A 13,269-nucleotide genomic window follows, 5' to 3' on the forward strand; every position below is an offset into this window, starting at 1 on the left:
GGATGTGATAAACCTCTACGGATATGAGCGATTTCCAATTTAAATATTCTATCAAATTATATAGTCAGCACAATCCCTTTTTCCAAATCCACATCCATTGCCTATTCCAATGTATGGAGTATCCTAATAAAACTGCAAAAAAATTGCAGATAAAAAAAAAATGAAAACGCATAATTTTAGAACTCCAGTTGAATCAGGTATGCAATAAAAAAAAAAAAAAAAAAAAAAAAAGAAAAGAAAATTCATATCAGTGCAACAAAATCGTTTATAAAGTTTGGTGTGGTAAATAAGAAGAATATCATTTGTCTCTACTCAATCAATTAAGCAAGAGAAAATCGACCGAATTAGCAATATAAAACAGGCTAATGCAAGAGTAATTAATTTATGCCATTTTCTGAAATTGGATTAAATTGAAATAAAAAATAAATTATTTTTAATATAAGATATTACGATTGCAAACGGTGGTCGTTCTGGCGGTGTCAATGATGGATCCAATGATGACAACAAGATTCTCCGGCGGGAGGAGCAAGGTGGTCTGACAACAGAGATATTTTGCAGTAGCGCAATTTGACAAGTGAGTTTTCTAAAATAGGTGGGTGAGTAGATGTGATTGTGAATAAAAGTAAATGGGAGTGTCCACTATATTTTTCTATAAGATGTTTTTGTGCAATTTAAATATATTTGAACTTAGGTTTATGTATGGATAAATAGATTTAATTAAAATTTAATTCGTAATATTTATTATTCCTAAAATGATGCAATTCAAAACTAAATATATTTTTATTTGGCTTTATAGGAAATATAATTTATATATTCAAATTCTATTAATTTTAATTAGATGTTATTTATTATATTTCATCACGTTGAGTAATGAAATAGAATATAATTTATTTATTTTCTTTTAAATTTTTTATAGAGATTATATAATTTAATATAAATTAGTGTATATATATATATATATAATATCATATATAAACTATCTAAATTATTGGTTAGCAAGGAAGACATTGCGCCGCATTAGTCACAAGATTCATATGTGCGAACATGGACGAGTTGCGTGATGCAATCCCCTTCTATGCAACACACCCGATCTCAAGTTCGAATAAATTAATTATTATTGTATTTTTATTATCTAATTATTATATATTTTCAATTACAACAACACATTAAATAGAAATAATAAATTAATAATATATTATTATATTTAAATATGTAGTTCATATTTGGATATTAGCATTACATATTAAGATATAAAAAAATTTCTTGAACAATTGTCTTAACAAAGACAATTAAGAATTACAGGCCTTCATTATATGAAATGGTAAGTCATTGATGTTTTAAAAGTAAAATTGATTTTTTAGTATAATATAAAAAATGAAAAATAAGTGTTTGATTTGATATTTTTGAGAAAAAAAGTTTGATGAATAGTAAAAATATAATCCAATCCCCGAACAAACACACCCTTAGAGTGATTTATTCATTCACTAGATGCAGTTTGGAACTGTTAAATTATTGATTAAAAAAAAATAGTTCAATCATGTTTAAAGTGCCATGACATACATAATTCTTAGAAGATTTATATATATACATGTGCTTGGCTAGCATGCTTTACGTGCGCCGTATAATATATATATGGTTATGATGAGAGTACTAATTATACTTTTTTCTTATTAAAAATAATTTATTTATGGATAATGAAACTTATTTGTGTAAAAATAATAATTAAAAAAAACAATTAGTTATTGGACATATTTAGAATTAGGCATTTTCAAAACTAGTAGAAAGAATATAAAAATTTAATAAAAATATCAAAAAAAAATAAATAACATCACTTTGAACAAGTACCAAATTACTTTGATTTCTTGAAATATTCATTGACCACAAAAATAGTAAAAAAGATCAAATGACTTCACACTACTAAAAAGATCATACGTATGATTCAAATTGCAAATAAACAATAATAAATACTATTAATAATCAAGATAGGAGAATTTCATCCCATTAATTACATAAAGGTTTCCAAATAAATTTTGAAAAGTTTAAATACAATACCTAAGATGATTAGATAGAAATAATATTTTGAAGTATCATTTAATTCACTATAACATGCCTGAAATGAAAAAATAAAATAAAAAAAAATAAAAAAAAAAAAAGCTCAAGAGATGAGAGTTAAGTGAAATCTATAGATTTATGGACTTGAGATATTCTCTTGGCTTTCATTGAGAAAGAACCTGGCAATATTATGTTTAACAATACGAGAAAGCATTTATCGTTAATTCAAGCAAGTGAATTGCATCAATGTTGTATGCAGACTTGGACTATCCTCTGCGTGCAGATGAAACTCCAATGAGATATGCGTTCCAGATATCCTCTTGGCACAATGGCTCCATCTACCGCTTTAATTATTTCTTTCAAGTTCTTAACGGGTGTATTTTTCTTTCGATGTTTGCTACCACTGAAATGTCGCTGCATTCCCACCAATTCCGCCATTTAATTTGACAACTTTTTAGGAATTAGATAAAATGGTGTATAAATATAGAGAATGTAGTTTCAAGTTTCATCAGAAACACAATACAACTTTCAATCTTTCAATTAAATATACAGCACATATGATTCTTTCAAAATAGTGGTAAGACAAAATTGTCAATATTACAAAAATCGTAATCAATATCCCACACATGTCTAAAAAAATTTGAAACTTGCTAAAAAATTTGCAAAAAGACAAATTATGACACGAAGGATTGCTAGCTCAAATCCAAGAAATGCCGAAATGCGAATCACTCTTCATGGGATTGTTGGTACAAGGTACAACCATACAAGGAGGATGCAAATTTCACAAATGAGGAAGGAGAAAAATTGTTCTCTTGCATGTCCAGCCAACAACAATCACAAAAGGTCTGGTATGTTGATAGCGGACGTAGCAGCCACATGATGGGAGACAAGAGCATTTTTGTCGAACTTGACCAAAGTGCCACTTATGAAGTTAAACTTGGTGATGGGTGAATGCACAAAAAAGAAGGATAGAAACATGTCGCAGTGCAAACCTAATGAGCAGCTCAAAAATTCATTTTAAATGTTCTCTAAGTATCAAACTTGACAAGAAATTTATTGAGCATCGGCCAACTACTGCAGAAAGGATATTTGCTATAATTTGATGATCAAATGTGCAAAAAATTATTGACAAGAGAAGAAATAACACCATTGATTCTATCTAGATGTGTTCTAATAGAGCGTTTCCCTTAATGATATTGCCCAGTGTAGAAATGACTTATCAAGGAGAAAACATTGATCGATCTTAATTATGGCACTTGAGATATGAGTATGTATTTAGCAAAAGGTTGCACCTTCTCAAGAAAAAGGGTATGGTTGTTGGACTTTCAAAAGTTGATACGAAAGCTAAAATTTGTGAATAGTGCAAAATGATATGGGTCTACTTTCTGCACGTGGATATCGAGGGACCTTCGAGAATTGATTCTCTTGGAAATAAGAGGTACTTCATTTTATTTATTGATGACTGTAGGAAAATTATGTGGGTCTACTACTCTCTTGAAGCATAATTCGAAGTTTTTCCTTCATTCATCAAGTTTAGAGCACTTGTGAAAAATCAGAGTGGCCGTAAAATAAAAAATCTTCGAATAGACCATGGTGGTGAGTTCATCTATACACCATTATGAACTACTGCAAGGATAAAGGAATTCAAAGGCAACTCACTATTTGAAGAAGCCTGCAACAAAATTGTGTCGCCGAGAGAATAAATCAGACGATTGTGGAAATAGAAATAAGTATGTTGATAAGGAAAAGGCTACCCAAAATTTTTTGGGCTAAAGCTATTCATACGGCAGTATATATCCTGAATCGTTGCCCAAAAAAAGCAGTCCAAGATTGAACCCCTTTCGAAGCGTGGCATAGAAAGAAACCGGCCATGGATCATATCAGGATTTGTGGTAGCATTGCCTACTCGCACATTCCTACCAAAAAAAAAAAAGATAAGTTTGATAAGAAAAGTGAAAAAAAAAAAAAAACCTATATTTATTGGGTACAATGATAAATCAAAAGTGTTTCGCCTTTACAGTCCTGCAACCGGAAGCTTTTGTCTCTAGAGATATAATTTTTTACGAAATGACAACATAGAATTGGATGGTGAATACATCACAACCTTCCAACATGGGAGAATTTTTTGAGGAGCCAGCAGCAATTGACGAGCAAAAACCGATACTAAGGGAACAAGGCATAATTAATTCCAGTTTCAATCCCGATTCTCCGGTACTAAAATCTCGTTCATTATAAGATGTTTATGAGAATTGTGATGTTGTATTTTTCTGTGGTGACCCTAAAAGTTATGAAGATGCAATCAATGAGGATGTATGGAGGAAAGCGGTGAAAGAAGAAATCAACATGATTGGAAAAAAATGAAACACGAGAATTGATGGATCATCCAAAGCACAAAGATGTTGTTGGAATGAAGTGAATTTATCAAACAAAGTTCAACAAAGACGAAAGCTTCCAAAAACGTAAAGCGAGACTTGTAGCAAAATTCTATTCGTAGCAACCCAGGACAAGCTTTACCGAAATATTCGCACCTGTGGTAAGAATGGAAACCATTCGAGTCATCCTCTCATTTGCTGCCCAGCTCAAACTTCAAGTATATCAATAGGATGTAAAATTAGCATTCCTCAATGAAGATCTTGAAGAAGAAGTGTACGTTGAGCAGCCTCTTGGATTCAAGGTGAGAGATAAGGAGGACAAAGTCTATCATCTTCGGAAAGCGCTTTACGGATTAAAGCAAGCTCCAAGAGCCTAGGACAATAAAATTCATTGTTTTTCAGGTAAGGACTTAAGCAAAGCCCAAATGATCTGTCTCTTTATGTGAAAAGAGAAGGCAATGATTTTTTAATCGTTTGCATTTATGTCGATGATCCCATCTACATTGGAACATCGACATCAACAGTTGAATCCTTCAAGCAAAACACTAATTTTGTGTTCTTTTGTGGATTTTACCAAATATTTTTACTATGCAAATTCTTTTTTCCCTCTAAAAGTATCAAATCAAACTATTATTTGTATTTTTTTATATTCCACTGCAAATTTATTTTACATTCAAAACATCACATCAACTTTTATTTATATCACATCAAACAACTATTCAAATTCAACTTTTTATTATTAAAAAATCCAAATCCAAAAACTAAAACCCACAAACAAACACACCCTAAAGATTTTGAAAACGAAAGATTTGGAATTAATGAAACACTTCTTTCAGATTCAAGTAAAGCAATAAAATGGTGAAGTTTTCATTTCTCAAGAAAAATATACTGAAGATCTTTCAAAGAGGTTTCACATAGAGAATTGCAATCCAGTCTCTACTCCCAAGGCGAATGAAAAATTTGTAATTGATGATGGTGCAAGGAAGGTGGCTAGTACAAAATTTAGAAGCAAAAAATTTATAATTGATGATAGTACAAGAAAAGTGGCAGTACAATATTTAGAACTCTCTTTGGTTCTCTGATTTATCTTTCAAACACAAGTCTAGATATTGTGCATGTGGTTGGCATAATCTCAAGGTTTATGAGCGACCCAAGTGAAAGACACTTTGCAGCTTCGAAAAGAGTACTGAGATATCCTCAAGGAAGCAAGCAAATATGAATCAAATATGGTAAAGGAAATAATTTCAATTTGGTCGGTTTCAATGATAGTGGTCAGCAGGTTAGTCAGATGATAAAAAATTACCCCCGGTGACATATTTTGCATTGGTTCTTATGTGATATCATGTAGTTCCAAGAAGCAAAAATCAGTGGCATCATCATTTGAAGCGGAATGTATTTCGGTAACGGAGCTACGTGCGAAGCTGTCTGGTTGAGAAGGTTGTTTGTTGATCTTCATCAAACTCAAAAAGGGCCACTTATTATTAATTGTGACAATAAGTCAGCGATTGCTATGACCAAGAATCTTGTGTTTCATTCTAGAATGAAGCACATCGAGCTACGTTGTCACTTTATTCGCGACATGGTGAACAAGGAAAAAATCATGGTGGAATTTGTTGATGGAAAATTTCATTAATAATGCAATCGACATATCTTCAAACCATATATCCTATAGCGATTTATATGATAAAAACCACATTATTAACATACTTGGATCTATCGAGTTCCTTAATGCGGAATTGAGAACTCGAACAGTTGGTATTATGGCACTCCTCAACTAAATCGCCTAATGAGTCATTCGTAGTCAATTCCGATAGGGAGAATAGAGAACAATGATTGATTTGGTGTATTGGGGACCATAACCGAATGTCTTTTATATAGTGATCAATAGGCCGCCCATAATCACCTAATTGATTAGCTATTTGGTATCTGCTCAATTTATCATATATCAATAAGGTAGTAATTGATTTATTTCATAATTAGATCACCTAATTTAAGTTAATCAAATAAATAATTGATTGTTTCTATAATCAAATCTCATAATCTAAGTCAATCAAATAAATTATTGATTATTTCTATAATTAGATTATGTAATCTAAGTCAATCAAAATAGCTAATATAATCATACATTATTCGTCTATATTTAGATATAGAAAATATTTTTCTAACATTTTTTAGCACTAAAGAGCAGTGACTTGTCGCGCGATCAATCAAATATTTCACCTACTCCGTGATCACAATTTAATGTAATATAGGGGAAGGGATCGTCTCAACATGGATTGTGTGATTCACTCTTTCGTGTTCTAATGCAGTAAATAAAGAGGGAATTTTCTTTTAGTATCTAATGAAAATAAAATAACAAAGCAATTAAATTAAGGGGAACTGACTATCAAGGGGATGTCTGGCTCAAGGGATGATGCAGTTATGGCACTTGTGTTTTATCATTAATTCAATAAAATTAATTCTTATTAAAGTATCAATAAATTGGTTATAGTTATCAACAAGCTCTGACAACCAATTTTTCCTTACAGTGTAGGTAATTAAGGTACGACCGTTAACTACCCATAGTTAAGCAAACAAACCTAGGTGCGCCCATAAGAATATTGCCTAACCGCATTGTAATCTAGAAAAACCCAATTCAAAATAATTACTACCTAAGAGGAGCAATTAGATTTGATTGTCTAATCCCCGGGAAGGAACTATTCAACCCGGTTGTCACCTATTCAAGTGCGAACACAATTACGGATATCCTACCTAAATTGACTTTAGATTATCAAACTAATTTAAATATCGGTACCTAAATATTCAATCAATCTAACATCACAAACGCTATTCTCAGAATTAGACAAATATTGATAATAAAAAAGAACTTTTATAAAGAAAATCAAGAATCTCCAAAACAAAAGAACCAAAACATTATCACCCCTCAAACCAGAAAAGTATCTACTCCATAATCAAATAACAAAGAACAAAAGAGAAAGATAAAGTCATAGCGGGAGGGGGAATCTTCTCTGTCGATTTGCTCCTGCGCGCTCCTGTGCGTTTTTTTTTGTCCTAGCCGTTATCTTCTTTTGAAACGTGTGATCCCTCATTTTATTTAATGTTTGCCCTAATTATTTTGCAAATGGGCTTTTGGGCCTTTAATTAATTTTATTTTCTTTTTTCTGTCAATTATGTCAAATTTAATATTTGCCCTCTGCACACAGCAAATAAACAATTCGCATATAAATTAGGTAGAATCCAATCAAAATCATCCAAATATCGCATATGATATGAATATAAAACGCATGCGATTTCTAACTATCAAGCAGTCTATGGATTTCCTTACCAAAGTCAGGTTTGCAAAGAAATTCAAGGAGATAAAAAAAGGCTTGAAATTTACAAATTAAGGAGGGGTGTTAGAGAATACTCAATTTGTCATTTTCATGAAAAAATATTGAACATCTCTTACAAAATAAATATCATTGGAAATAGTTTTATGATAGGTCTTTATTGTTAATTATCCAAAGTAATTATACTGTTCAAATTGGAGTGGAAAAAATTAAAAATAATTCTCATTCAAAAATTCATTGTTTTTTATAATTTTTTTCTCCAATTTTCCGACAAAGGGGGCTTGTATTGTAATCAAAATTTCGGCTTGATATCTTTATTGTAGCAGTAGTAATTTCCATGAAAATGATGAGAAATAAAATTGGAAGGAAATTGCCTTACCACCGTGTGTGTATATATATATATATATATATGCATACATGCACATATACATACACATTATATATGCGTACATATCCGTTCTCATGTCCAGGTTACTGTAAACATGTTAATTTAAAATAAGTATAATTAGTAAATAATCAAGAATATATAATAAGTATAATAAGGATAAATAATTATAAATTAAGATTAAAATATGTCAAAAAAAAATGACAATATGGACATGTTAAGCGGACTGTACGGATTATATATGTAATGATTAATAAAATAAAGATCAAAATGTTCTTTGCAACAATTAAGAAAAAAACATGCCGAAGACAAGCTGAGGAATCAAATTCATAAAACAGTTACAAGAGAAAACTAGGAACAAATAAATATGTATTAAGATATATGTAAGCATCTATGATATAAGTAGAAGTAACATAGTTTTGTGTCTGAATTCCAAAATCACCAACAAAGGGTGCTCAATTATTTGTCCTAATTTCATACCTTTTTCGAATCCTAGCTATAGCTAAAACACCAAATGCAAATACACATATCATATCACTAAACTCCCCTGCCCATAAGCTTTTCCTCGACAAGACAAATCGCCCTACATCCCCTGGTCGATCAGATAATCCGCCAGCCTCTCCACAACCATGTTGCATTGTCCCGGCGTCACCGGCTCCTCATACACACCAAAAACTAGCGCTTGCCCCGTCTTCTTGATGGTTATCCCTCCCGACCCCTGCCAAAATTCAAACTCGTAAATAAAGTTTTGTGGAATGTTTTAGCACTCATCTAACTTATGGGAGGTTCGCTACAATGATAAGAGAGTGTTCTTGATCAAATTAGGAAGATCAAAACCAGCAAGATTCGATCAATAACTTTGGTAATAATCTATCTACATTGTATGAGTTGTAAATGTAATTTTCACACAAGCTTTTGGGGGGGTTAAATATTTATGTATACCTTCTTTCCACGGATGACGGCGCCTGGTTCGCCTTGGATCACCATGTATTTTGCGCCGCCGAAGAACAGACCGGTTGGGGCGAGATGTCCTGGCTCGTTGAAATCAGTCAGTATACCGTTGATTTCATCTGGTTTGAGCTGCAAATGTAATAGAATTGGATTAAAGATGCACATTGTGAACACAAATTGCAAACTATGTGTGGAAAAAAATGCAGATGTGGAATGTGATGGCTAATGATTTGCTCGAACACGAAATCATGCTTAAGAACTGACTTGCTGCTTATCAATCAAATCAGATAAATTTCTCAGGTCTACAGATTCACAATTGTATCAACAAAAACAGAAGCAATGTTGTTAGAATTATTCCTGGATATTAAGCAGATTAGAAATTGGGGAATTCAACAGCAATTTAGGGGAAACGGCAAAAACCTATGGAATTGTTCTAAGCAGATAAGAATCGATATAGATAACACTCAATCGAAAGCTGAACTTCAGAGTTCAGATCCAGTGATTCAGAGCAACACGAAATTAGGTTTTCAATCGTAAAACAGAAAATAATAAACAAAATCTTCATCAGAGATTCGCAACTGCGTAATATAAAAAAAGGTACGGACGTCAGGAAATGCGGCGCTCTTCGCCCAGACGACGCCGTCGTGGCCGAGAATAGCTGCGGCGCCGAGTTGGTGGCCGGTGCCGTCGATGTCGCACATCAAATGATCGTCGACGTACGTCTGCCACGACATTGTGGATCGGAAACTGCGACGGACGAACAAAAAATGGAAACAGAAAAACTACAACAGAGAATAGCAATGGCAATAGTGCGCGATGCAATGGGAGATGCGGTGAGATGGAGGAGTATTTGAAGCAGAGAGAGGAAGGCACTGAATGGACGGAGGATCCAGAGCTGGTCTCCATCGGCTTCCAATGGCGTCCCCTTAAGCCTCCGCCATTTATGGAGGAACAATGTTCACCGAATTTCCTGCGTTTTGACATCCATTTGTTTGTTTGAATCCATACATTTCCTTATTACTATATTTTAATTTGCATAATTAACGTAATAGGATGGCTTATTAGTGTCATTTTAAATTTAAATTAATATCATTCATTAGAATCGCTATGTTCTGTCAACATTAATTTTTTAAATTCTTAAAAATAATAATAAATAATATAATTTCTTTTACAAAAATCAAAAAAAAATCCAAATACTTATTAAAAAAAGATAAAAAAAAAAATTTCAAATATTCAGCTTAAAATAATATATTTCCTTTGTCCCATAAGAAGGGTTCTATTTTCGAAAATCTCAAAATAAAGATATTATTTCCTAATTTAGTAATTGTACTGATAAATATCTTTTTAATTTACAACATATTAGACAAATGTCACCACATTTATATTACACAATACTAATAAGAGTATTTTTGTCTTTTTTATTACAATCCAATATAATATTAATATTAAAAAATTTACGTGTAAAAAACAAACGTTACATTTTATATTGGACGGAGGAGTATGTAATACTTTTGATACAATTCTCTATACCACACATTAAAAATCAATTCATCTAAAACATTGTTTAAAGAGAGCCAATTTTTTTTAATAAAATAATATATATATATATATATATATATCGATTATTTTGTATTATGGTTTAATGTACTTTTTAATTGATTAGTGGAATTTTGTAAAATTATTTGTATATTTGTGTCTTAAAAATAAAAAAATAAAAATTTTTAAAAAATTAGAGGTATTGTGATACTTAAATATAATTATTTTTACTAGAATAAAAAATATGATATCTTTTAATAATATAAATGAAAATTATAAAATTATTAATTAAGTTGCAACTGAAGGATTATAATTTATTTTCTTTTATATAATATTATATCAAAATATTATTTAAAATATTATTAAAAAAACATTTATTTCAACCAATTTATACAACCAAACAAACTTGTTATTCAAAATGAAGCATTACAATCAGATATTTATATTACGGTAGAACTTTCAATATAAAATCAACATAATTTTTTACGGCATAGATCATGCGTTGAGTTAAAATATTAAATATTTTAATATATTTAAAATATAATTTAATAATATAAATTAATATTAAAAAATTATAGAGTTTGTAGCATGGGTGTTAAAAAAAAATTTAGAGCACCTAATCCATGGGCTATTTTTATGTAAATTAACTTATAATGTTTCTATATACTCTCTTCATCCCATCAGAATTGAACCTTTGATTAGGGATACGGTATTTAAGGTAATAATATTTAATTGGTTAATAATATTTAGTTATAATATTATTATATTATTTTTTATATAATTAATAATATTTATAGTTTTAAAATAAATTTAATATATATGATTAAAAAAATTAAAACATATGTTTAAATATTTAAAAATTATATAGCAATTAAAAAATATATATGCAATACAGATATCATTTTGTAGAGAATAAAATATTTTAAAATCCAAGTAAATAAAAAAATATTTTTGTTTATTTATAATTAACATAAATCAATATTCATAGACAAAACACCCCATGTTAACAAAAGAACACTGTATACACTAAATAAAATATATAATATTTAATGTATCATTAATAAAATAATAATGCTATAATACCTATAATTTATCTCAAAGCATCAATTACATATATTTAATCACAATTATTACACCGTTATAATAATAGCAATATGTTATTATTAATGAATGAATTACATCAAGTTTAAATAGTAAAAATAAATAAATAAATTGTTTAACTAATCAAAATTTACAATATATATAATATTTTTTCTATTTATTTGAATTATATATAAGAAACCTCAGTAATAATAATAATAATGGAAAAAATTATTTTTAGATCAAATATAATCAAAATTTATCAATTTTGGTCATAATATAGCCAAAACTCTATCATTTTTTGTCTCAATATAACTAAAACTCATCATTTTTTGTCCCAATATAAAATTTTTATTAATTTTAGTCCCAATATAACTAAAACTCATCATTTTTTGTCTTAATATAATCAAACTTTATCTTTTTTGGTCCCACCGTCAACAAACTGACGAAAAATGCTGCAAGATTGTGCAATTTCTTCAAATATAAGTATAAGATTTGATTTCTTTTCACGTCAGCATTTTCCGTCGGTTTGTTGACGGTGTAAGACCAAAAATAATGTTTGATTATATTTGGACCAAAAAAATAAAGTTTGATTATATTAACACAAAAAAATAATGATTTTTTATTATATTAAGACTAAAATTGATAAAAAAAAAAAAAAAATTATATTTGGACAAAAAATGATGAGTTTTGATTACATTGGGACCAAAATTTATTTTTTTCCTAATAATAATATTTTTTATAACAATAAATTTACGAAATTGAATTAAAGCAATGGCATCTATTTTTTTTTTTTTAAGTTACGTCTTTTTTCTTTCTCGTCTATTATTATTATTGAAACATTAAATAATTATTCTTTTATTAAAGAGAAAAAAGGAAGATCAAAGAAACATCTTTACAATGAAAGAGCGTAGAAAAAGAAAAAGAACGAAATAGACAACTTTTTAAATATATATATATATATATATATATCTGTAAATAAAACACAAGCACGTGTGAGTTACAAAAATAGATTTGAGAAAATCATAATTTAATGCGATGGAACTAATAATTAATAATTATATTAGAAAAAAAAAATGTTGATACAAATACGATTTTACAGATTAACGGTTACTAATACTCCCTCCGTCCCGGCCAAGATGACTCATTTATTTAAGGACACGGTATTTTAGGTATAGATTAATAAGTTATTAATAATAAGTCATGGTATTATTTTATTATTTTTATATGAGTAGTGTTGTTGGCATTTTAAATATTTTTATTTATATATCAATAAAATATGTACAATATGGTTATTATTTTGTAGAGAATAAAATTTTATATAATACAGATAAATAAAAAAATTTATTTATTTATTTATAATTAACTTAAAACTAATTTTATTAAAAATAATGTTACTACTAATCCAAGATCCAATAGGCTATATTCTCTCGAAATCAAATTAACATCGAAGAAAACTTAAAGAAAACTTTGATTTATTACGGAAGCAACAGTTCAAACTCAGTTTACCCTAATATCAAACCAACCGACATCAATCACACATCCAAGACCCAACTACAAACGA

At 29.5% G+C, this 13,269-nt stretch overlaps 1 protein-coding gene across 1 annotated transcript; it reads right to left on the reverse strand.

Moving 5' to 3' along the window:
• Nucleotides 1-8,506: 8,506 nt before the first annotated feature.
• LOC127266322 (profilin-2) lies at nucleotides 8,507-10,043 on the reverse strand. Its single transcript, XM_051296533.1, has 3 exons — nucleotides 9,695-10,043; nucleotides 9,081-9,218; nucleotides 8,507-8,856 (listed from the first exon to the last, which is right to left on the reverse strand). The coding sequence occupies exons 1-3, from the start codon at nucleotides 9,821-9,823 to the stop codon at nucleotides 8,722-8,724; spliced, it is 402 nt and encodes a 133-aa protein (XP_051152490.1). The 5' UTR covers nucleotides 9,824-10,043; the 3' UTR covers nucleotides 8,507-8,721.
• Between the last annotated feature and the right edge of the window lie 3,226 nt (nucleotides 10,044-13,269).

This window comes from Andrographis paniculata, unplaced genomic scaffold, assembly GCF_009805555.1.
Source record: "Andrographis paniculata isolate CXL003 unplaced genomic scaffold, ASM980555v1 Contig75END, whole genome shotgun sequence".
Lineage (NCBI taxonomy): Eukaryota > Viridiplantae > Streptophyta > Magnoliopsida > Lamiales > Acanthaceae > Andrographis > Andrographis paniculata.

Excerpts from the sequence above, each read along its gene's own strand:
- LOC127266322 (XM_051296533.1), bottom strand. The coding sequence starts at position 9,823 with ATGTCGTGGCAGACGTACGTCGACGATCATTTGATGTGCGACATCGAC. Across the intron at positions 9,219-9,694 it reads AGAGCGCCGCATTTCCTGAC|CTCAAACCAGATGAAATCAA; the intron begins GTCCGTACCTTT and ends TTACATTTGCAG. Across the intron at positions 8,857-9,080 it reads CCGTCATCCGTGGAAAGAAG|GGGTCGGGAGGGATAACCAT; the intron begins GTATACATAAAT and ends GAATTTTGGCAG.